The sequence below is a fragment of the Pleurodeles waltl genome, chromosome 9 (genome assembly GCF_031143425.1).
Source record: "Pleurodeles waltl isolate 20211129_DDA chromosome 9, aPleWal1.hap1.20221129, whole genome shotgun sequence".
Classification (NCBI taxonomy): domain Eukaryota; kingdom Metazoa; phylum Chordata; class Amphibia; order Caudata; family Salamandridae; genus Pleurodeles; species Pleurodeles waltl.
The window spans coordinates 60,023,662-60,048,350 of NC_090448.1; the positions used below are offsets into that span (position 1 = coordinate 60,023,662).

A 24,689-nucleotide genomic window follows, 5' to 3' on the forward strand; every position below is an offset into this window, starting at 1 on the left:
CCCAAAACATGTTTTCTAACAAAAAAAATTCCATAGGCTATTGTGTCTGATGTAGCACAAAAATGGCTGAATGGATTTACATAACATTTTGCAGGATTGTACATTATGGTGCAGGGATGATGCTTTTTGGGTACTGCAGGTAAGTAGGGTAAGTATTTTTTTAACCTCAATACTTTTGCCACCTGGCTGTACAGTTATTTAAAATATCTAAAAAAATATAACTAAATATCCCTACCCATTACCACTTGAATAAAATGGTAATATTACTTACCTATATGTAAGGGCCTAATATTGAACACAGCCAAAGTGTAGTAAAAGTGTAGTAAAAACGATATGGTTGCCTATTCATTCTCAAAACACAGCCATTACCCAAATATATACTAGCTTGTCATCGCCATGTGCCATGGTGTACTGCAACGTTATCACAGTATACCATGGTCCAAAATATAACTAAGGCCTAGTTGTATTATGGGATTGTAGTACCCTTGCGTCACTCATGGTGTTGCATGGTCAATACAATACTTCAGTCAGATTTACAAAGGAATGCAAGGCCACCGTGCGTGGCCCTACGTTGATTGGTAAATCTAGAGAAATGTAAGGTAGTGCAATTCACTGTTTTGTTCTACTCTGCACACCATAATCTACATTGCTGCTAAATTTCACATAAATCTGCATGCCACAACACTGTAGGCACTTCACTGTACACAATTTCACTCTACTCCTCTCCACTGTACGAGCATCCACTCTACGCTATTACACTGTATGAAATGCCACTGTACCCCACACCAGCCTAAATCACTCCACAGTACACCACTTCACTGGACGTTAGTCCACTATACGCCACCCCGGTGTATGGCATTCCACTCTACACCACTTCATTATATGCTATTTGATTGGGCCCCACTTCAATGTACAGCAGTCAACTGTATGTTATTACACTATACCCCACGCCACTATATGCCACCTCAGTCTACACCTCTCCATTATATGCCACTCCACTATACACTATTGCAACAAGCCAGATGCTGGAGCTCAGAGGGAGAGATGCCCATCTGGAACTGAGATCTGCATGTATATTGTTTCCTGTCATGCACCATAGAACATTCCGCCTTCTCTGCTGAGACCTCCAGTAAACTGCTCAATGCAGGAAAAGTCATAGGAGGGAAGGCAGGAGGCGCTGCTCTGTGTATTGTGGTGCCCCAGTATGCAACACTTAAAAAAACAGCACCATTTAACACAACTGGCTCACAAAATGCTCTCTGGTCAGTGCCAATTCTACTGATACCATTGCATACCACATACATAAGCTGAAGTCCAGGAGCATCACCCCACCCATCAGAAGCAGCAGCTGCAAAACCTTTACATGAAAATTATTATAAGCTTTGTTTATTATTGCTTTCTTGTAAAAGGGGCGGGTCCTCAGGCGATGACAGGGACAGGGGAAGTGCACAGCACTCCCCCTCAGTGCGCATGTACGTTTGGTCAGCTGTCTCAGGCCGGCCAAACACACATGAACACTAGGCTCTCTCCAACCCAGCACTGTGTTGCCTGGTTGGAGACAGCAGACAGAGGCTCTCACTCAGCCTCTGAGTGCCCTGGCTGGGCACTCCATCGAAACCCAACGCTGCTTTCATGCTGCGAGCAGCATGAAAGCAATGTTCGGATTGGATGCAGGGCAGGCTGGGAGTCTTTGCCTGCAGTGGAGGACCAAGGAGCAGATCAGAGCTACAAGACACGTAAGGTGTGTGTGTGTGTGTATATATATATATATATTTTACATTATTTGGTCGTTCTTAAACCCCCCCCAACCACCAACTTGCCGCCCCTTTTCCCTCCCGCGAGCCTCCACTGCTGGAGGCTCAAGTAGCATAATAAAAGAGAACAATGGGCTGAGCAGATCATAAAACAGGCCCGCAAATATTCAACAACAGCCCAAACAGTGACATGTCCGACCAGCCCGTCGGGCACTGTCTGATTGCCCTGCCGGCCAGTCCGACCCCGGGGGCGAGCGGCAGTGACGAGGAAGCAAAAAGGATTGAGGGCTCAAGAGGGAGGAGAAGAGTTAGAGAAGGAGTTAGAGGGAAACGGTGTAGGGTGAGAGGTGTTAAGGGAAGAGGGATACAAAAAGAGTGCGAGATTGGTGGAGAGTGAGAGAGAAAAGACAGGTAGGGTAGAGGAACGGAACGCAGGTGAGGGCAAGATGAAGGAAAGGAGGAGTGGGTACAATGTCACACACAAAGTAAAAACCTGGCAGCTCTGTAAATCACTTAGAGTAACATTTTTGTGAATAATTAGTTCTGAATTGACCATTTTTACAGTTCCAAGATATTTAGGGGCACAGTGAACTATATTTTTGAAATTCTACCCTATATACCTGGTTTAGGTTCTGCTTTGTGCAAATGTTTTGCATCACCTTCCTTATTTTATCCCACTTAGAGACCCGAAGGTGATCACATTATGGAGCATATTGGGGTTCTGTCTCTCTGAATGAAAAACACATTCAACATTATTATAGGTTTAATGCGCAACGCTTCCAGTAACCCCTAATATGTTTCCATCATCCTAATTGCTTTATTTTTGCTCGCAAGAACGTGTCACTCATACTCGTTGAAATGTCACTCATATTTACTCTGAGATTATGAAAATGTCACACATAAGCAATCTGAAAACTTGGCAGCTATGTACCAGAAGTGGCTCTCCTCCCCGCCTGTGAGGAAAACACACTCCTACTTCCAGTACTTAGACCTGTAGATGTGGGAACAGCCTTCTCCACTGGTCACTGACGTTTGGTCCCATTGACACTGCAGGTCTTTCAATGTGCAGTTACCATCACTAATTATCAGCTTAAACTACCAAGCCAGCTGCATTTGGCTGGCCCACAGCAAAAGCATTAGCATTTACTACCACCTCTGACAACACATTACAACAATTATTTCAACTGAAATACAGACACTGAAGCAGACTACTAGTGTTGCTGCTACATGCGCCATCTTAAGGTCAGGCAAACACTGACAATGCACCGTGCCGCTTGACCTCTTCATTACATCAATAAACTAGCGTTGTTTGGTCGGTCACAGACTGCAGTCAAAGTATTCACAGGCTGGATTCCAAGACTCCGCCTCCATTGAGAACTAAAGCGTTGGTCTTGAAACGCTTAGGTCAAGTAACTTTGGAAAATCCCTCTGTACCCCCTAAGTGTATCATGGTTATGCACATGTAGTTTGTCGTGGAGAATGTAACTTTTGAAATGGATGGCACAACAATTGTTTAACTCTTGGATTGACCAATGTATTATCCACAGTTACTTTCCGACAGTGAAATGGGCAGAGGAGATGGGCTTAGCATGAACACTTTCGAAACATCTGTGACTTTTTCAGTCTTCTGATGAGTGCCATACAGACAAACAGGAAACTGCACTTTCCAGGTTGCCAGTCGCAGTGCAGTTTGATTACAAGTCTGCTCTCGGTTTATGGAGTTTAGTGCAAAATTCCAGCCTAGCTGTTTGGCACCTTAACTTGCCGGTGTGCGGCTAAAAAAGATGATCTGAGGAGTGTGGCTCCTGTCAGACCGAGGGCTAGTGTCTCCACCCCACCCCCCCAGCAGCATGTATTCACTCACGGACACAGAGTGCATAGGTGGCATTGAACTAAGACGCCTGTTCACATATCAAAACATCTGATGCTTGAGATTCAACCCGCAACAAACAAGACCGTTTTTAATCTTCCTGGGATCAGTATATTTTTCTGATCATCCACATGTTATGGAATAAAAAAATGGAAAATTTTGTGAACATATGAATAGCATTGAGAAAGCCCCAGGTACATATAGCCTTAGGGGGCAAAACACGTGTCGGCTGTCATTTTTTAAATGTTCCCTAATAAATGTCCACTGGATTTATCAATCTGGCTCAATGTGTTATTGAAAACATCCCTGCGGTGTGAAGATCTGGACTTCTAAATTGGATTTATGGTGGGCTTACCAATCTTTTTCTGCAGTCTTGCAGAGTGCACAGACACAGTACTCCTGCACTCAGACTACAGCATAATGCACATCTGAACTGTTCAGGGTGAGCAAGTGTTACACGGAGCAGTGAAAATGCTAATAAATTCCTCTCAATCTTGATCAGGATTAAATAAAGACTACGGTAGTTCAATGAGCCATTCACAGAGCTACCTTGTTTATTAGCATGACAATGAGGCAGCCATGTTAGCGGAGAGGAAACCCCTCACAGTTATTGGTACTGACACATTATCAAGGGCTTGCCTCTTGCATGCTTGAGTACCATCATGAATGCTTGAGTATCATCATGTTATGAGGGATATCACTCAAATAACCAACAGGACTGCAAAAGACGCTCTTCTGCGGTGGAAGCATATAACTTCTGCCCAATCACATGCTGCACTCAGGACAACAAACGTATGGGTGGAGCCAAAGCCCCTCTTTCAGTAATGCTTCTTAAAGTTCATTCTGTTGATTAAATAGGTCTGGAGACAGCTGCGCTGTCAAGCCAGACCTAAATAGGAGGAAATTATAAGTGCATAAGAAATATGAGAAGTTGAGCTCAGCAACCTAAAAACAAGAGCTGATGAATAGTAGTAAAAGTGGAATTTGCAGGGCTCAGGGGGCTTTTTGATTTTTAGACTAAAAACAGTCAAGAGCATAGCATCATCACATTTATTAGGTGGGCAAGTGCATAGAGCACAGGCTACTTCACTTCTACTGTGTTACTGAACGATTCTATAAATACAAACCTCTTTCTACAAGGAATGACTAAATAACTAGGAGCATACTCATACACAAATATTAAGACATACTCTTTTGGATGGACCTAATTAAAAGGTAGAGCGACCATTCACGTTTCATGTTCAAGGTGACACATGGTCAGTGGACGTACTCTGCAGAAAATTTCAGAGTTGTGCATCATTCACAGCAGTTGCATGCCTGCACATCAGATGGTCCAGCTGTACCATGTAAAGATAACATAACTTGTGAGACAGTCATAATCTGGCACACAACACCATTCACTAAAATGGAGTACCAATCCTTGTCTTCCCATTCTCATGATAGTGGGCTAGATGAGAGTACTGCTCTATGGTAAAAGGGCACCTCAGAGGAGCAGGTGTATGGTAATGTCTTACACCGTGGCCAGCCAGTACATTTTGTTTAAAAAAAGAAAGAAAAAAAAAAACTTCCAGTAACTTATTCTGTTAACTATTTTTTAATTAGCAGAATAAGTAGAAGCTTTCTCTGTTTTCCAAGTAAGAAGAGGTGGTACATCTGTACTGGTTTCTGAGTGAAGCCCTTGTGAGTATTAAATTCCTGGTTACACCATAGGCTCTAATAATTTATTTCTTTTAGAGGTATCTGATGGCACTAACTTTAAAAGGAGTTTGTCTTGTGGGGACTATTTTGTGCGTGAAAAGATACCAGATGAAGATTACAGCAGGTTTCCGGCTTGACGAAAGTCAGTCGACTTGTAGAGCGTGAGACCTGAACAGAAAGTTTCTTGTCCAATTGCCTCTAAGAGCGTATGGCCAAAGCGTGGCTTTCATTGAAAGTACTATGTTTGCATCAATTGGTAACTGACAGTTCTGACTATTTTTCTATAGACCGGTTAGGGACCCCCTAACTGGTCACACTTGAGTAACATTTTCTCTGTGCCTGTCTAACCCAATCTTCAGTTTTACTCTAGTTTCCCCTCCAATCACCCAATTCAGATTTGGCAGCTTTCTCCCCTTTAGTGTAACTTATGTGTCCAGCAGTGTACAATCAGAGGGATTTTCTTGCTGTAAAAACATCTCTCATGAAAAGGTCTGTGTAGGCAGAAACAATGAAACAGTTCCAATGAAAAAAGGCAGACACTGCTTTGTAGTAGGTAAACTTCACTACTGCACTTACCAAGTCATGCCTTCCAGCTTCGCGGATCCAGCGGATGTTGTCATTGTATTGTTGCTGCACTGCCTCATCCACTGAAATATATGCAAATACTTTCAAACCATTAAAGGAGACATACACAGGTGACAATAATAGCTATTGGAAACCTCTTATCACACATCAATTGTAGCCACTTTTAGACCAAAGGGCTTGAGTAATTTTCAAATAACTGCAGTTAGCATGATGTGTACATAAAATGTTCAGGGATATATGTTACTTGGTATAATGCTAAGCTCAAGACATCAACCACAGAAGCTTAAAATTGAGTCTAAATTTTTGTGGACAAAAATGCAATCTAAATAATGATATAAATCGTATAAAAATGCTTTACATTTGAAAAGAATCTGTAACTGACTACGGAATATATTATATATTTATATATACTCTAATTCTCTGAAAAAACAAAGGTTAAAGGGACATTCTAGTTAAGAAATAGAATTTAAAAAAAAACAGAAATTCACTTAAAAAAAAACACAAAGCTTACAGGGACGTTATACTTAGACTCACATTTGAAAAGTACAAAATCATAGAAATTTACCTGTTATGGTTAGCGTTCTCTCAGGTAACTAACTTGTGCCCTAAGGTAACTATAACTCAAGCCCCCACCGTTTACAGGTTTTTCGTGAAAAATTTTACAGCAAAATTACACTGATAGCATCAATGATGCTATCAAAGATGTCATGAGTGCTGTAATGTGTGGGATAGTTAGCAGTGTGAGGGCACGAGTTATAGTTATCTTAGGGCACGAGTTCTAGTTACTTGCGATAACTATCAATAACAGCATAACAGGTGTATTGCTATGGTTTTGTACATTTAGAATGTGAGCCTAACTATAACGTCCCTGTAATCTTTATTTTTTCAGTGAATGTCTAGGTTTTACTTTTTATTTAAAGTAATTTTAATAACTATATATTAATACAACTACTGCTGACACGGTCTTTGGTCGTGCATGACAGCAGTTGGCCTCAGGGCCTGGCCATAACCCCCTATAACCACCCAAGCCTTGCGTCAGGCACTGCCTTTAGCCGTGCCCTGTGGGGTTGGCCGCTGGACCTGGCCTGTGGCCAGTCCCCGCAGCCAACCCCGAGAGAGAGGGAGAGAGGGGTTGAGAGAGAGAACACGCAATTTAGTCTTTGATTAATAATATACTTAGAATGAGCTATTTCTAGACAAACTGAAAAGAGAAATGGTTTTGTCAGTTAAAAAGAGTGAGAACACTTTTCAGTATATAACTTAAATATTTATAGTTGACCACATACTTACCTAAACTAGAACCCTTAACCTTTGGTGCTCATGTCTGAGACCTCATCCACTAGGCCAGATGTGACTCCTTACTGTACAATGTCCAGACTTAGCTATGACATTCAACCCAAAGATTTTGAGAGGGAAAAAAGACAAACTCTCCTATTGATGGAACATTGAACAGGGAAAGCACTAGAAAACAAACAGACCCACTGCCAAGCGATACTAGGATTTGAACCATCAGACTGAGTGACAGCACAAGACCTTGACCATTAGGCCAGAAGTGACTCGGTCCTGCTCTGCATTCAAATCTAACTATAGCATTCTTACCAAACATCTTGCTAGTCTGACTCTGGAGTCATTGCATGGTGAGACCATTGCAATGGCAATCTTTCTCTCTCTTCTATCCCCACCCCCCGGGGCTGTTGAGGGTGGTAGGAGGGGGGGTGTCAGGCATTACATTTGATTATAGCCCCAGGAAGGTGGAGGTCCATGGGGCAGCACTGGGAGAGGCGCATGGCCCCCTGCATTGTATTTAGTTGAAGCCCCAGGGTGGTGGCGGTCCCCAGGGCTGCGGGAGGCCTCCCATATCCATTTTATTTAAGGCCTCAGGGAGGTAGTGGTCCCTAGGGCCTTGGGGGACGTCCGCCCCCCGCATTCAAAATTCCAATGCTCCCGGGACCAGGTCCACCTGGGGGCTCCACTTAAACCAGTGAGGGAGCCTGTGCTTTTTTTTTTTTATTTATTTATAAATTTTCACCAAGATTTGCAGGTCCGTCTCCACTCTGTTTAAAAAAAAAAAAAAAAATTATGCTTTTTTGCTCCGAGGGGGTCTCTCTGGGACCTGAGCACAGGAGCTAAGGGGTCACGGTGTACCTACCCTGCTCCCTTTTCTTTTTTTGGCTAATTTTTTTTTTTCTCAGCTTCAGCCGAGTTCCCAAGATGGCTGCCAACACTTCCTTGTTGAAGTGCTGACAGCCAATCAGATCTCAGCACAAGATCAGGAAGGTTCGCAGAGCCTTTGCGCCCCTATATGTAAATTTGTTTTTTCTTTAGAATTTCGAAAACTACTGAACGGATTTACACCAAATAACAAAAAGGGCACTTTTTTGGATCAAGAGCTACCATTCTGCCAAATTTGGTGTAGTTCGGTCCAGTGGTTCAGGCTGTAGACCTGTTCAAAATCCCTATGGGAATTAACAATGGAAACTCAACTTTTTTGACCCCCCTTTTTCTCAGCACCCGCTTGACAGATCACCCCAAAATTCCCAAGACACCAGCTGACATGACCGTCCAATTTGTTTGGGAAAGTTTTGTGAAGATTCGTCAACCGGCGGACAAAAAACAAAGGTTAGAGGAACGGCTCACATTTCAAGCCTACAAAAACCATACAAATTCAGCAGTTACAGTTACCTTAGCTAATTATAACTTGCGCCCCCCCTAATACACTGCTTATGACCTCACAGATTACATAACTCATGACATGGTCAGTGACATCACTGATGACATCTAATAAACAGCTTTTTCTACAGAAACTAGGTCCCAACTATAACTTCCTAGTGTGAGAGATATATATATATATATATATATATATATATATATATATATATATATATATATACACACCTCCTTATCCCAGTGGCAGCCACCGTTGGGTAGCTATAGTTAGGTCAGCTGTTCCATAGGAAAAGCGTTGTTCTGCTAATAACTTTGGTCCCATTCAACGAATCTTCAAGAAAATTTCCATAAAGGTGATACTGTTTGACTAGTTTGTTCGTGGAAAGTTTTGGGGTGATCTGTCAAGTGTGGGCTGAGACAAAAGGTGGGTCCCAAAATTCAAATTCCAATGCATTTTCTATAGACTTCTTTAGGCAGGGTTACAGCAAAAACTGCTGAACGAAGTTACACCACATTTGGCAGGAAGCTCGATCTCAGTACGCAGATTTTGTTTTTGTTATTTGGTTTAAATCCGTTCAGTAGTTTTTGAGAAATTAAGGTTAAAAACAATATAGATAACAATACGGTTGTGTTTGAGAGACTCTTGTGAGAGTCCCCCCAAACCCAATTTTAAAAAATACAGCATTCTGATTAGAATTAGAGGCTGCCCCACCGGGGACAAAATGCAAATTAAATTTAAAAAAAAAATTAAAAAAAAATCCTAAAATTACACAGGGCTCCGGCCCCCAGGATAGTGGGAAAAAAATAGCATCTGGGGCCGCATTCTTTTGGTTTAGTCCCCAAGGAACCCACTCCTGAGGCTGCATTTTATAAGGGGGCGGGGACACGCTGCCCCCTCCCTGAGCTATTGTAGGCTCAGAGGAGCCCTCACTCTTGGCTACATTATTCACAACAAGAGAGGGCGCTGTATGGCCCCCCATCTCCCCAAGCCTTCTATGGCCTGAGGTAGCCCACTAGTGTTCTTGCGAGCCCACACTTGGGGTACAGCAGTTTCCTTGCCAGGGAAACTTGCATTTTCTCCCACCTGGAGGGAGTTTTTTTTAATCTCCTGCCAACTGGGAGCAGACACAGTCTGCTCCCTGTGGGTTGGAGCTTTCAAAATCCACTCGTCAGCTGGGAGAAGACTTTTGGTATGTTTCTCTGCCCGCAAAGATGCAGGAAGGGAAATAAATCATGAGATTATTTCCTCCCAGAGGGAGCAGCATAAGTAGCTGCTTCCTGTGGGCAGGTGCAATGCTGGCTCCTGCTGCGTGCGGGGAGCCAGCTAGGGGGCCACAGAGGTCCTAGAGCTCCTGCCGCAACCTCAAACTTGTGTATAGGTGGAACCCTGGGTGAGCACCAGGGCACCCACCCATATTAAATACAGGCCCCGGGAACTGGGTCCCTGAGGCCAGAATAGGCTTGGCGGGGGGTTTGGGGGGAGGTGTTCCCCCCGCCCCTTTAAAATATATTTGTTCCTGGGAGATGGGATCCCCACAGCCTGAGACATGAGAAGGGGGCCACACAGCCCCCTGATCCCCACGGCCTAATGAGACTGAGAGGGGGGCATGCAGCATCCCCTCCCCCTTTAGGGAAAAAAAAAAAAAGAAAGCCCCCAGGGGATGGGATCCCTAGACCCTAATGATGCTTGGGGAGAGGAGCTGCACCCCCACTCCAATTAGATTGTGGTCCTGGGGGATAGGGTGCCCAGGGCCTAATGAGGCTTAGGGACAAGGATAACACTGCACCCCCACCCCCCCACCACTTTTTTCAGATAAACTTTAACTATGCCCAGAGAAAGGAATTGCCAAGCAAGAGACAGAACACATAATAAAATATCACACAGTTTGGCCTGGAGGGTGGTCAATCTGGCAAGCGCCGCACCAAACCACAAATTTGTCCCACCAGGCATATACATATTTTGTCAAAGGACGCCTTTCTGCCAAGGTGACAAAAACAGTCTCCAAAGGAAGGTTGAAAGTTGAAGGTCTTCAGCTGTCACTGCTCAATTTCCATCCATGAAGGTGAAGGCTGGGTGAAGAACCGGACCGATGCTCCCAGAGGGGGCAGCATGATCGGAGGCCAGACGCTTGAGCCCAGGAGTTCTGGATACCATACTCTCCATGCCCAGTCTGGAGTCACTAGGCTAACATTGGCCCAGTCTGTCCTGATCTTCTTGAGAACTTGGGGCAGGAGTGGTATTGGTTGAAAGGCATGCTGGAGTATAGAGTTTCACTGGAAGCAGAATACATTTCCAAGACAGAAGCCTTGGAAACTCCAACATGCAGAAGTGATGACATTGTGCATTCTGGGCGGTGGCAAACAGATAGAGCTAAGGTTCTCCGCATTTGCAGAACAGACCTTTCCCCACCTCTGGATTTAGCTGCCATTTGTGATCAGCTAGGTGCCAACAGCTGAGATAATTCACCCTGGCATTCAGCAATCCAGCCAGGTGGTTCATCACCAGGAAAATTCCTTGGTGGGTCAGCCATTTTGAGGCGCAGGACATCCGTCACAGGATCCATGACCCAACCCGCCCTGTTTGTTGCAGTACCACATGGCGGTGGTGTACCAGCATCCGCTTGATAGATAACAGGAAGGCTTTCAGCACCAAATGAATAGACCACAACTCCAGAAGGTGGTTATGGAGCCAGGACTCTGCTGGAGACCAGACACTTCTGATCTCCAACCCTCTCAGATGGCCACCTTAACCCAGAAGCGATGCATCAGTCACTACTGTCAGTTCTGGGTGGGGGAAGACTAAGGGGTCTTCTGCCGACCCATTCAAGGTCCAGTAGCCACCACAGCACATCTTTTATAGTCAAATCTGGACATGGCCCTTTGAGGACCTCATTATGTTGGGCCCACTGGGACTTCAGATCCTATTGCAAAACCTGCGTCGGCCACCTGGCATGCAGGATGCCATCAGTGCCAGTAGCCCCAGAGTCAACCTCATTGAAATTCAGGACAGAAGCTAAAAGATCGAGATCATAGCCTGAATCTCCTGGACTCTTTCCCGGGGGAAAAGGCACAAACCAAACCACGTCCAGAAAGGCTCAGAGGAAAGAGCTTCTGGGAAGGTGTCAGGTGCTACTTCGGCATGTTGACAGTGAATCACAAAGATGACAGGAGGTTTACTGTACTCTGGAGGTGGTTGGCAACTGACTGGGGTGGCATCAAAGTAGGGGAAGACTGGGACCCCTCGCCTTTGGAGGTGTGCAGTGATCACTGCCATCACTTTCAGGAACAACCGAGGGGAGCTGGCGATATCAAGGGGGAGCACAACAAACTGAAAATCCTCTTCTCCCACCACGAACCACAGGTAGCACCGATGGGCAGACAGGATGTGAATATGAAAATAAGCTTCCTTCAGGTCCAATGCCACCATCCAGTCTCCAGGATCGATGGCAGACAAGACCTGGGCCAAATTGAGCATTTTGAATTTCACCTTTTGGAGGAAAAGCTTAAGAGGGTGAAGATCTACAATGGGCCGAGGCCTTCATCCTAGTAGCAGGAACAACCACCATATTTTACTTCTGGTGCAGGAACGCTCCCGATAGTCCCTTTGGCAAAAAGAGCATGTACACCCTACAGAATGCAGAAATGTCCCTTCATCAGTTGCTAAATGGATGGTGAAGCAGGGATGAATGGAAGAGTAAGGCGTAGCCTTTGGGAGCAATCCGCAGGACCCACCTGTCCGATGGGATTGCTAGCCAACTCGTTTAGAAACAGTGGATCCTGCCTCCCCCTGGGTGGCCGTGACAGTGTTAGGGTGCATACACTAAAGGGGTCTGACTGGTGGGGTTGTGGATGGGGGTGGGGGTGGGTGTGGGGGACTAAACAGCATGCTGGCCTTGGCCATGGGGTGGTGGACACCATAGCCTCTCCCATGAACAAAACTACTGAGTTCCCTGTTGGGATGGGATAAGATGGAGGTAGGGGATGCCTCTGCTGAAGAAACGAAAGAAATGTTGGAAGTTTTGCTGGCAAGGCTGAGTGTAAAGGCCAGACAGCAAGCGGTAGCCCTACTCTCTTTCAAACGTTCAAGAGCTGGGATCATCCTTACCCATGAACAGATGAGTCCCATCATAGAGAAAGTCCATTAAGGCGCACTGGACATCGCCCGAAAAGCCAGTGGTTCATAGCCTCGCATAGCAGCGAATGGCAATATTAGTGCCTGGGGTCCACCCAAGAGAGTTGGTGGTGTCCAAGGTACAAAAAATCATGAAGTTGGCCGCATCAAGACCATCCAGGATGGCCTGCGAGAGAACAGGATGAAGGTCTTCCAGAACACTAGAGGATTTATGCCCATGAGTTCCAAAGTATATTTGAGACATTAATTATCTGCAGAGTCAAACTGGCGGAGAACAAGTGTTTACCAGAAGTATCCACTCTCTGATTCCCTGTCAGGGTGAAAGGTAGGGAAATTGTTAGGGTTGGTCTGGCTTGCAGCACAAGACTCTATAGAGAGGGTTTCTGCAAGAGAAATGTCAGGTCACCTGGGGCAAGGTGATGGTTAACTGGAAGACGAGTACAGGGTTTAGTCTAGGCCCCTCAAAGGGTATCCATAAGGGCCTCATTGAAGGGGAGGAGAGGCTTAGAAGCAGTCTGGCCAAGCAGAAGGACTTCAGTTAGATAGTTTGTTTCACCCTCCATAGTAGGAAGTCAAAAACGGAGGACTACAGCCTACCCTGTGCACGAGCAGAGCGCGGGAGGCAGATTCTTCAGTAGCTGGGCCAGGAGGCGAGAAGAAGGCACTTTCCTTGAAGGTATCTAGTACACTAGCCTCTTGCAAGTCATCATACCAATCATCATTGGCAAAGGGTTGAACAAACGGTTATGTCAAAGTCATGCTTCAAATTCTCCAATAAGAGGCTTCGAGATGAAAGAAAAGCTGTTCGATATTCCTACAGAAACAGCTGAAAAACTCTGAGCAAATGAGGGGCTGGCCTAAGGAAACAGATGAGATATAAAAAATAAAAAAAAATTAGGGGCTAGTCTTGGGGAAACAGATGAAGAAAACCTAGCAATAGAGGGGCTTGCCGGAGTAAACAAATGAAATGCCCAGAGCAAATGAGGGTGCTCGCTGGAGGGAATAGGTGGAAAAAAATTAAAAAAATACAGCAAATGAGAGGCTTGTCTGAGGGAACAGCTGAAGAACCCTCAGCAAATGAGGGCCTCTCATATCAGTAGTCCATCGAGAATGGGAAGTTTGGGGCCTGACCTAGTACGATCTGGAGACTGCTGCTTGATTGCCAAGTTCAGGTGCCAAAGACTGAAAATCTAATATTGTTTCCACCAAGGAGGTCCCGACCCCCATGGTGTGGGGACGGATTGAGGGGGACACGGTGAAGTGACAACTGGCCTGAAGACCACTGAAACGGCACTTGGGTTCCAGATCCTCGAGTGGTTCAACAGCGATGAGAGACACCCCCACCATCTTACAGAAACTACCTGGGCCCTGGAGGGATGTGCGGGCAGAAATATCAGAGTCTGGTGAGATTGCCTGCCCCACGCCCCTCCTCCAGGGAGGATATGACTGTTGTGTCCCTTCCAGTGGCCACGCTGTGCTCTGAGGCTGGTGACAGGCGAACCAGAGAGAAAAGAACAGTGCCCACCATCTTGGGAGCCAGTGCCGAGCCCCAGAGGGCCTTGCAAAGTATAATGGGGAGGCCAGGGCTTCACCTCCACTACTTAAAGACCAGCGAGCAGAGATATGGTGAGCGGGTGCATGGGGGGAGCAGTATCAGATGGCAGCAGCCCCTCAAACCCAACTTATTTCTGGTGAGTGCCACGGGGATGGAGATACCTGCTTGGGACAAACACAGCTGAGGGTAAAGACTGAAGGTACTGGTGGTGCCATACAGGATTGGAGTATGTACTACCACCATGCCTCCAAATGTGCATTAGCATCACCCTATCTGAAAGACCTCATGGGGATAGATTGGAAATATGACCCAGGAAAACTGCACCACCATATAACCTAGAAGGCATAAACTCTACTCACGGGACCCACATCTGTGCACCCTGGTTGAGCGTACCCTGGAAGAAGATGGCTCTAATGGATGTGACATACTATCACAGAGGCATACCATGTATGTAAGAGCACCTGAACTACCTTGCTAGGGAAGAAGCCAAGGAGGGTGTTCGTGCCTGGGTTATATAATAAGAGGAGACACCAGAACAGATGGGTGTGGCAATGTCCCCACCCAAAGACTGATGATATCCATCGGAGGTGCCACTTGAGGACTCCAGTGGAGACATGGGGTGATACAGGCCCCCCCAAGGATGACTGCTTAGCTACTGTGCCCTGCCAAGGCCCCACAATAGGGTGGGCACAGTGGAAGTGGGCAGCAGAAAAATTATCGTGGTCCGACCAGAACCTGCCAGATCCCTTCTGGAAAATGAATGCCACCAATTGGGGTGGGGGGGAGGGGGTTCGACATGGGGGAGGCCTACTCACCCCTGGTTACGGATCAGAACCTAGAGGAGCACACAGCCGCCATCCTCTCAGCAGTGGAAGAGACCAAAATAGCCCTGGAACTTAAAATTGACACAGTGGCACAGAAAGTGAAACTCCTCCAGGATAATCACACCAAAATAATGAATAGTATTGGATGAGGAGTCTGCCCTGAAGCAGTTTAAGTCCAGGGTAACAAAAGCTACCACACCTATTAAAGGTGCTGGAGAAGGAACTTGACACATGGCAGACAGGACGGAAGATGCGGAGGGCCGCTCCCGCAGCAACAATATCTGGATCATTGGACTACCAGAGAAGGTCAAAGGCTTCAGTGCCTATGAGGTCACGAGGGCACTGAACAATAGAAGATGCGACCATCAATATTTATCCTAACTACACAATACTTGTGCAGCCCCCAAAGGGAGGCCTTCCGGGAAGTCAAGAAGCATCTATGAAAACTGGATATCTGTTATGCTCTCTTCTTCCCAGCAAAACTTCGCATAATAGAGCGGGGAGAAATGCATTTCTACACTGCTGCTGCTGAGGTCTGGGGTTGGTTGGAGAGATGCAGGTTATAAGGCCCACATAAAGCGGTACAGATCTAGAGGTGGTGGGACCGGAGAATGCGCAGGAAGATACAACACACACACAGCACCGAGAAAAGACCAGGTGATACTGGACAGGGCTAAACTTGTGGCAGATAACCATAAGACACATACCAGGGAGTCGACCAACAAGTGGGAAACTTTAGGGATGCCAACCGATAGCTCCCAGGACAAAGGCCCCAAAAACCATAGCAGAAGGAAGGAAGCAGCACTGCCAAAGGTCACCCCGATGGTGTTGGAAGAGATAGTTTGAGAAACTGTACTAAATGGACTAATTCCCCAGGTGGACGTCGACCTACCCTGGTGGACCCATCCAGCCTATGGCTGGACAAGGCAGTCATAATGCTTGTGGCCTTGTACCATAGCTCCCTCTTTGACCAGATGAGTATATATTACAGTTACCAACATTTGCAATGGTAGCCCAGAAAGTTGTTCATTGGTGGTGATGGGCATACCAGGCATTGGGGCGGTAGCCAGTTCGAAGGCTGCAAATGGTAATGTGGGCTGGGTTGGGGGGTGAAGTTTTCAGTTTGAACTGTTACCTATCTGCACAGATCAGAGAGAATGGACCCACTACCCAGGGCAGATAACTCATTGTATTGTGCGACAATGACCACAACGACTGAAAGGTATACTCACTGAAACTAATGATGTGGAATGTCAATGAACTGAGCAGGCAAATCAAACGTGGTTGGCACATAAAGCATTCACACGCCATGCAGCAGATGTATTCTTTCTGCAGGAACCACACCTGAGAGGGTCCAAATTCAGTTTTCTGAGGAGGCTCACCCTTGGCTTCAGAGAAGTCACAATTTTGGTCAAAAGTCAATCACATTTCAAGTGACACACCATATCTGATGATGGGGGGACACTACACAGCGATCTTGGGTAAATGGGGGAGGGAGAACGATTGTCTTAGTGAATAATTGCAGACAGTGACTCAATTGAGTGAACTGATGGTACTCCCCCCGATAATGACAATAGTGGGGGGAGGGCGCATTAATATGAAAATGGACTCATATGGATAGAACTTATGCTCCCTGCGCAGATACCCCCAAGATAGGAAACTTGGAAGCTTCATGGCAGACACTACATAAGACACTTCAAAGTTACTACACAATTCATATTCCAGGATAGACTTCTTTGCACCATTGGCATCTCTGCACAGGTTCATAGTGGACGACTTTAATGCAAGAGGTGTATCTGATCACTTGCCACTACGTGTTGCCCTGGCTTCACAGGTGCCATGAGTAAGAATGGATTGGAGAATGGCTCATGCTGACCTACAAATGAAAAAGTGCTGGAGGGTCTTGATAAAGCAACCACCCAGAACTTTAAAGAAAACACAGTGCAGGCGACTGACGCAATAACTATATAAAGCCACCATTCAGGGAATGATCATAGCAGGTGAAAAAAAAAAAAAAAGAGTACCTGCCGCTGTTGAGAACTAGACGAGGAGCTCCTCGAACTCGAGGCAGACCATATACAGATGCTGTCAAACTATACAACAATGTCTTCACCTCAAGAAAGAGGAATATAGAATACTAATAACAGATTAAGGCTGTTTTACATATATTACGAGACATAGGTGATTATATGAGGTGGGAGACAGAGCTGGGAAACTCCTGCATTGGCTCAGTAACAAACAGAGAAAGGCATCACATTGAGTAAGTCATTGGCCCGGATGGCTCAACCATTTCAGGCAGTGAGGAGATCGCAAAAATTGTGGTAAACTATATGAGAGACTTATAGGCACTTCATAGGAATACCCCTGAGACAGACCTAATGGACTTTATCTGAGATTGCCAGTGCAGGCACCTGGAAAAAAAAAAAAAAAAAATCTGACCCACCGGAGCAGGAAGGGGCATTGACCACTGAGGAAATACGCTTGCCAATCAAATGGGCTTTGGACCCAGATTTCTGAAATGGACCTGACTTTTCTACACCGATTCAAGGGCCCGGCTCCGAATCAATGAGACACTGTCTAAAGAATTTCCCATACACAGAGGCCCAAGACAAGGGTGCCCACTATCGCCAATGCTTTTTGCCCTTGAGATAGAGGCCCTCACTGAGTGGATCCAGGTAGAAGCTCAGGTCTGGGGCAATTCCTGGGAGGATCATATATCATTATATATGGATGATATCCTGCTATTTGTTGCGGAACCAGACTTATCCCTGGAAAGACATGGAGGCATCTTACAAGTGTTTGGGCACTTCTTGGGTCTGGGAATTAATTGGAATAAATCGTTGATTTTACCAATAGGGCCCTGGAGGGCTGAGGGACGCCTTGCCATTGCCTCTGCAGGTGGCTCCGCAGCAATTTGAACACCTTGGCATCTGGATGCCCAAGCAGGAATGAACGCATTACGAAGACAACCTAGCCCCAGTTCTTAAGGGGTTGTAAAAGGAGATAGAGCACTGGAAATTTGTGCCACTATCCATTCTTGGGAGGGCGACAATCTTTGAAATTGTTTGTATTGCCAGCTTTATCTACATCTTACAGAACAGTCCATACGTAAAACTAGACACATTTTATCAAGTGGTAAATAGACTGCTGCAATCCCTGCTGAGGGAAATGCCCTGTTGAGTACTGTACTCCCCAGACTCCAGAGATCCGAATATGAGGGTGGCATTGCATTGCCCGATCCTCAAGTAGTACAAGGCAGCACAGATCCAGACAGTGAAGGAGTGGGCATTTGCCCAGCTAGATAATCCGGCATTCCAGATGGATAGAGAGAAACTTGGGCCAAAGGGATTCCTAATGTGCACTATGAGGGGAACTTCCTACGACTGCTCCCCCAGCCACCACAGCAGTGGTATCCTTGTGGAATAAATTAAATATAGAAATAGGATGAGATAAGATTCACTCCTAGAACTCCCCTGTGGGAGGGAACATGACTAGGTCTAGTGACAACACTACCGGGCTTTAAACAGTGGGACATCATTGGCCTCTCACATTAGAGGACGTGTGAGATGCAAATGGAATAGTGACTGTCAAAGATTTGAGGATGGAATATGCGTTGCATCCAACGCAGCTTTTCAAGTATTTGCAACTACGACATGACTCACAATTGACAGTCCAAGAAACTAATGACTCTTTCTCCTCCCCCCCCCCCCAGAAACCAGATTCCTAGATGGGCATATGACATCCAAAGCCATCTCTCTTACATATGCCACGCTAATGAGGAATACACTGGGAGAATTGTCATGACTACGAGCCCTCTGGCGAAAATATGTCGTGGAACTGGCTGACGATGGCTGGAGAGAGATCTTACAGTTCCTCAGGGAAGGGGCCATGAAGGCTATTTTTCGCCTTATCCAGTATAAAATCCTGCATAGGGTCTATCATACCCAAACACCTCTACACAAAATCGGTAGATGCCAAGATGACTTATGCCTTAGAGGCCGTGGACAGTGAGGAACACTTATAAATGCTGTGGAAATGCCCTAAGTTTACCTTGTTTTGGAAAAGGGTGACATGCAGAATCCTGGATGCCAATCAGTCAATCACGCATTTGTATAGCGCACGCAATCACCCTGTGAGGTATCTGGGCGCTGTGCCTTGTCGAAGAGCCAGGACTTAAGCTTCTCGCTGAAGTCCGTCAGTGAGTGGGATGTCCGGAGGTAGGGTGGCGGGTCGTTCCAGGCTCTTGCAGTGATGTATAAGAAGGCGCATCCGCCACAGCGGCTACGACATATGCAGGGGTGTCAGCGAGGGTGAGAAGCGGAGCAAAGGTGTCTGTTGGATTGGTGGAACTTGAGACATTGGTTAATGTAAGAGGGTCCGAGGTCGTGGAGGGCCTTGTAGGCGAGGGTGAGGATCTTGAATTGGCATCTCTTCTGGACGGGGACCCAGTGGAGGTTCCTCAGGTGAAGGGTGATGACGTCTGGGGAGATCCAGGATGAGTCTGGCTGCCGCGCTCCGAATAGTCTGCAGTCTGAGTAGTGGGGTGGAGATGCCGGCGTAGAGGTCATTGCCGTATTCTGTTAGGAGTCTGGACGGAATATGATGCAACAACATAACAAAATGCTGATTAACCTGGGGTACATAGTGGCAAAGAGGGAAACTGCCTGAAAATGCGGCAGCAAACTCTGCACATGGCTATGACAGTAGACTGTTAGCATGGAGACGTGTAATAAGGGAGAACGATGGGTAGAAGGGCAGGGGAAGCCCCCACAAATACGTCCACATTTGGGGGTGCACTGGGGGACCTCAGGCTCCTTTTTTGATTGGACAAAGGGCCCCAGTCTGAGAAGCTGGAAAAGGAACTGAGGATTTGTGGACCAACCTTGCCATACTCAATGACTGCCATGCACCACTGGGTAGAAGGGAGCAGAGGGGGGGGGAATCCCATTTCTACACTGCGGCAGTACAAAATGTTCATTGAAATTGTTGATAAACTACTACTTACAAAACAATAAAAATGTTCTTGTGAAAAAAGGAATGGGAGCTTTTTTTCTACTGGAATACGGGTGGAAGCATAAGTCCTAAAATAAAATTGAATACAGAACATAATTAGGTCGACTTAACCGGTATGGCAGACTACATCTTTGGGTCACCAGTAAAAGTAACCTAAACCTCTGTTTGATAAACTTGCAAAAAATACTTCCTTCCACAGTAATGAGTGAATGGAATTATCAATTTGCCAGACATTACAGATGTAAAGTACCCGTGTTAAGTGAGGCGAGCCCTTACAAAGCGAGAGCTCTAGAGTCCAGTGCTTAGAAAGTAGCCACGCGCCGCCAAGCTGGCCAGGCTGCACGCAGGTACAGCGCTTCTTAACGTTCGAAGGAGGGAAACGGCTCATGGCGCTAGATGCGCGGTAAGCAGTTATTAGACACGTGGCACGGACAAGTTATTTTGTGTCTTTCAAAATCACAGCTGCCCGAGGGGGCATTTAAATTTAAAAACAGTGTTGGCCTTCAGTTTCAGTTGAAAAGCAATGGTTAAGAAAAATGTTATGGTTGCTGCGGGTGCAAAACTGTTCATTTTGGTGGCCAACCAAATTATAGCTCGAGCGCGACTCGTGTCAAATGTTAGGCCTGGCCCGACCTTGTTTGTGTCTTAAGAGACAGTCGCGTCAAACTCTGTCTGCGAGGCAGGCCACCAAAGTTATTTCACAAACGAAATAAAAACCTGTTCAAAATAAATTGTTCCCAATGTAATGCAATATATAAAATATCGCATATTATTGACTTCTGTCGCACTCTCACGATTTTGCATTTATTTCTGTTAGGTTTAAACCGGGGAGCTCTCTTAGACAATTAGAATCTATTGACTCTCCTGTCGAATATTCTGGCGTGTCCAACTCTTGGCATTTGTTTGTGTGGTCTGCGCCTGAAAGGGTGCTTCAAGGCACATCTCGTCTGCGTGGCGGTGGCAATCTAACATCCAGCCGCTGAAACAAAGCGACGGGGATGAGAGAATTCGTAATTCAAAAAAACTTCCGATGGGGGCTAATGTTTGCCCCACGTCACACAATCATGGACGTCATTTAGGGGTCGCAGTTGCGACCCCCAGCCTGCCCCTTGCGACCCCTGGCTTGAGAGGTGACACAGAGGCCGCATGTCCTTATGGTTGTCGGTTGGGGCTCCTTTCTCCTTGTTTTATCTCATTTTTTTATTACACTAATAGTAAATAATGTTTAATTATTCTATATTAGTGTAATAAAAATGGAGTACAATTAGCTGGACTATGACCATCCCTGGTAGCTAGGTAAGTAATTTTTTTTTTTTAAATAAATGTATGTTGTATGCGAGCTTTTGAGGGTGCGTGTGTGTTTATGCTAGACGTGTAAGTGTGAATGTGGGTATATGTAAGTATGCGTATGTGTGAATGTAATTTAAAGTCAAAGGGCGTATGATCAGTGGCGGCCGGCAGTTTTAGAAGGGAGGGGGCCGGGCGGGCAGCACACACACACACTCATTCATTCACACACAGACACGCACGCACGCACATCCATTAACAACACTCGTACCATTCAAACATGCACGCACCAAACATTCATTTTAAAACATCACACACACTCATTCTTTCACACACGCACGCAAATCCATTAATACTCATAACATTCAAACATGCATGCACCGCACCAAACATTCATTTAAAAACTTTACACAGACTAATTTTTTCACATACACTCGCGCACGCACATCCATTAACAAGACTCATAACACTCAAACATGCACGCGCACACCAAACATTCAATTTAAAACATCACACACATACACACACACACTTACCTTCAGCCTCCAGGTCCCAGGAGGGTTGGGACTGCTGACCCCACCCCACTCTGTGACGAAGTGTCACTGATTGACACTTGCCCTGGGCGCTTAAGCCTGAAGCACCCAGGGTGAGTGTCAATGGGTGACGCTTTCCTTATCGCCCAGGGGAGGGCCTCGAGGCACCTTTGCTGAGCTGAGGAGGTCACGCCCATAGGAGCTGTGACCTCCTCAGTCCAGCAAAGTTCAGCTCAGGCCGCCAGGAGTCTGCGCAAATCGCGCATGTCTGCTCCTGGCTGTCTGAGCTGAAAATGAAGAGTGTCTGTCAGGCTGGCCATTGTTCAGCCTGACAGACACTCTTCATGAGGGGCAAAAGGTGGGGTGGGGCATGGCCCCTCCGCCCCAAAGGACGGGCCGCCACTGCGTATGATGTAACTTCCGCTACCCCTGGCATTTTGGTGAGTTGGCATTCATGTACACAATGTGGAACTGAAGTCCTCAGACTCCGAAGTGAACAAATTATCCACAACCTGACCATGCAAGGGGCCAACAAGCATGCTTGGTTGATAATGCGGTTACCCAATGGTCAAGGAGTAGTTGCGGTCGGTAGTTTCAGTCCGGGGGCTGCAACTAATTAATAAACATTGGAAAATGGAGCTCCTCTGCTTCACCAAACTGTGGCCAGGGGCAAATGTCAGACAAATTTGGTAGCATTTAGAAAGAGGGTCAAAGAGCATAGTATGTGTTTTATAATCTCTGAGCATTAATATTCATTCAGGTGAGGAAGCACTCTCAGAGGCAACTGCGTCTAGTGGGCAATTGAACCAATCAACGGTCACGTCCTGATAGCGCATGTGTTTTCCAGCTCTCTGTCTCTTATATTTCTCTTCCCCCTGCTCAGCTTAGTGTTACTCTCTCATGTCTGTGTGCTCATGTAGCGTTACAGTCTCATGCCTATAAGCTTCTCCCCCACGTGCTTTTCTCCCACCCCCTCAGTGTTGCGCTCGCCCTATGCTATGTGCATCTCCCCTTTGCAACTTTTTCGCTTGCATGCTCCCCCTTCCAACCGCATGCTCAGGTTTGTCGATCCCATTCACCTGCCTGCGCTGCAGTGCAGGCCCCTCCTTCCATCTGCAGTCTTAATTTTTATTTTTGCAGCGGGCGAGGCAGCAAATTCCTGCCGGCCAATCTGCCTTTAAAGCATTTTTGCACTACTTCTATTTCTGTTTTTAGGTCGAGCATAGGAGCGCGCAGGCGTGGATTTTCCGACTTGTTGGTATGTATCTGGGCTTTTAACAATGCCCACCTCACGGCCATCACTACCACTTGTTCATGGGCTTGCCCTTCAAAAATCCTTTGATGACATTGGTAAATGGTTTACGTTTGTCCCTCCTTGGGGAGGTTTTGTTACCGCCCCTGTTACATGGCTAATTGCACTTTTGCCAATAAGTTTGACTGCTAGCGAACTTTTTCCTTTTGTGTCTCTCCTTATGGCTGATGCTCACGGCGGCCGTGGCGCTTTGAATCTGCTCGCCTACGTGAAACTGTTTTACTTTTGATTTTCAAGTTATGTGGCAAGAAAAGCCCGGTTAGGAGTTGATAAACTCGAGCAAATGCGAGACCCATTGCATTGCAAATGTTTGTTTATTTTATCAATACGTTCTATATCGGTAAATAAATAAAAAGGGTCAGAGTCATTTTTGCCTGCGGAGGAGTCATAGTCCCTTTAGTTTTCACCATGCTGTAATGGATCTGACCGATGCTGTACTGCAAGACTAAAAAATAGGCTGTGGGAAAAAGCACACAGGTCCCAAAGGAGAGACTTATAGGCCTATGTTTGGTTGAAGAAGAGGGAGAGCAAAAATAACTTTTGTTAAAGTAGCAGGGGGCCCTGAAGAGCTCTGCAGCCAAGGACATAGTGGCCCTCTGATGCCCCCTGCCGACAGCCCAGCACAAGACGAGAACACGCACCTCGTTGGTCACTCAACACCAAAACGCTCCCCAGATTGGATCACAACAAATGCGGTACACTGCCAGGGTGGCGCGTGTTACCCAAAAACACGCACTTCCGCGACCCACAAGAGGGGAGGAAATGCTACAATCTGAACTGACCTGTGGTGTACTGTTCACGATTCTTTTTAATGTGTTTGTGCATCTCGGATCTGAGCATGGAGCGTGCTTTATACATATTTATAAGACATTCTCACAGTAATATAAGCCTGCTTCTTACCTCCCTGATTAATGATGTTCTCCAGCTCGGAAGCTGCAATGAGGTCTGTGACTGACAGGTCCTGGGGGTCACCAGAGGTACAGACCCAGCGGAAAGGCCCGAACCCCAGAGAAAAAATTTCACTGTAAATAGAATATATTTAATTAAAAAAAGATGGATGAGATTCCAGGATTATTTATCCTGGCATTTAGCAGTGCTGATCTTTCATTTACCAATCCTAAAGGAATTTAAAATATTTCATACGAAAGAGGCGAACTGTATGAGGGAAAACAGTCTCTTTCCGGACACTCTTTAGACACCAGAGCAATGGGACACAGCTCTAACCAGAGGAACTCAAGCCCCCAAACTCTTTGTAACAGCAAGTGCATAATATCTCTGAAGGTAGTGCTATTCGAAGCAGCATTATATATATATATATATATATATATACATATATATATATAGCGCGAGAGAGATACATATATATGCACACACACAATATTATATATACACACACACATAAACAAACATAAATATTATGTATCGAAAACTTCTTTACCGTTTAGCATTCCTACGCCCA

At 46.0% G+C, this 24,689-nt stretch overlaps 1 protein-coding gene across 2 annotated transcripts in view; it reads right to left on the reverse strand.

The window, feature by feature from the left end:
- The window catches only part of UROC1 (urocanate hydratase 1), a 168,941-nt gene that overhangs the window by 56,561 nt on the left and 87,691 nt on the right, over positions 1-24,689 (reverse strand). For both annotated transcript variants that reach the window (XM_069206285.1, XM_069206286.1), the window contains exons 14-15: positions 24,131-24,252; positions 5,899-5,969 (exon numbers count right to left, since the gene is read on the reverse strand). In XM_069206285.1, the coding sequence (XP_069062386.1) occupies positions 5,899-5,969; positions 24,131-24,252 (193 nt within the window). The remainder of the gene's footprint in view (positions 1-5,898; positions 5,970-24,130; positions 24,253-24,689) is intronic.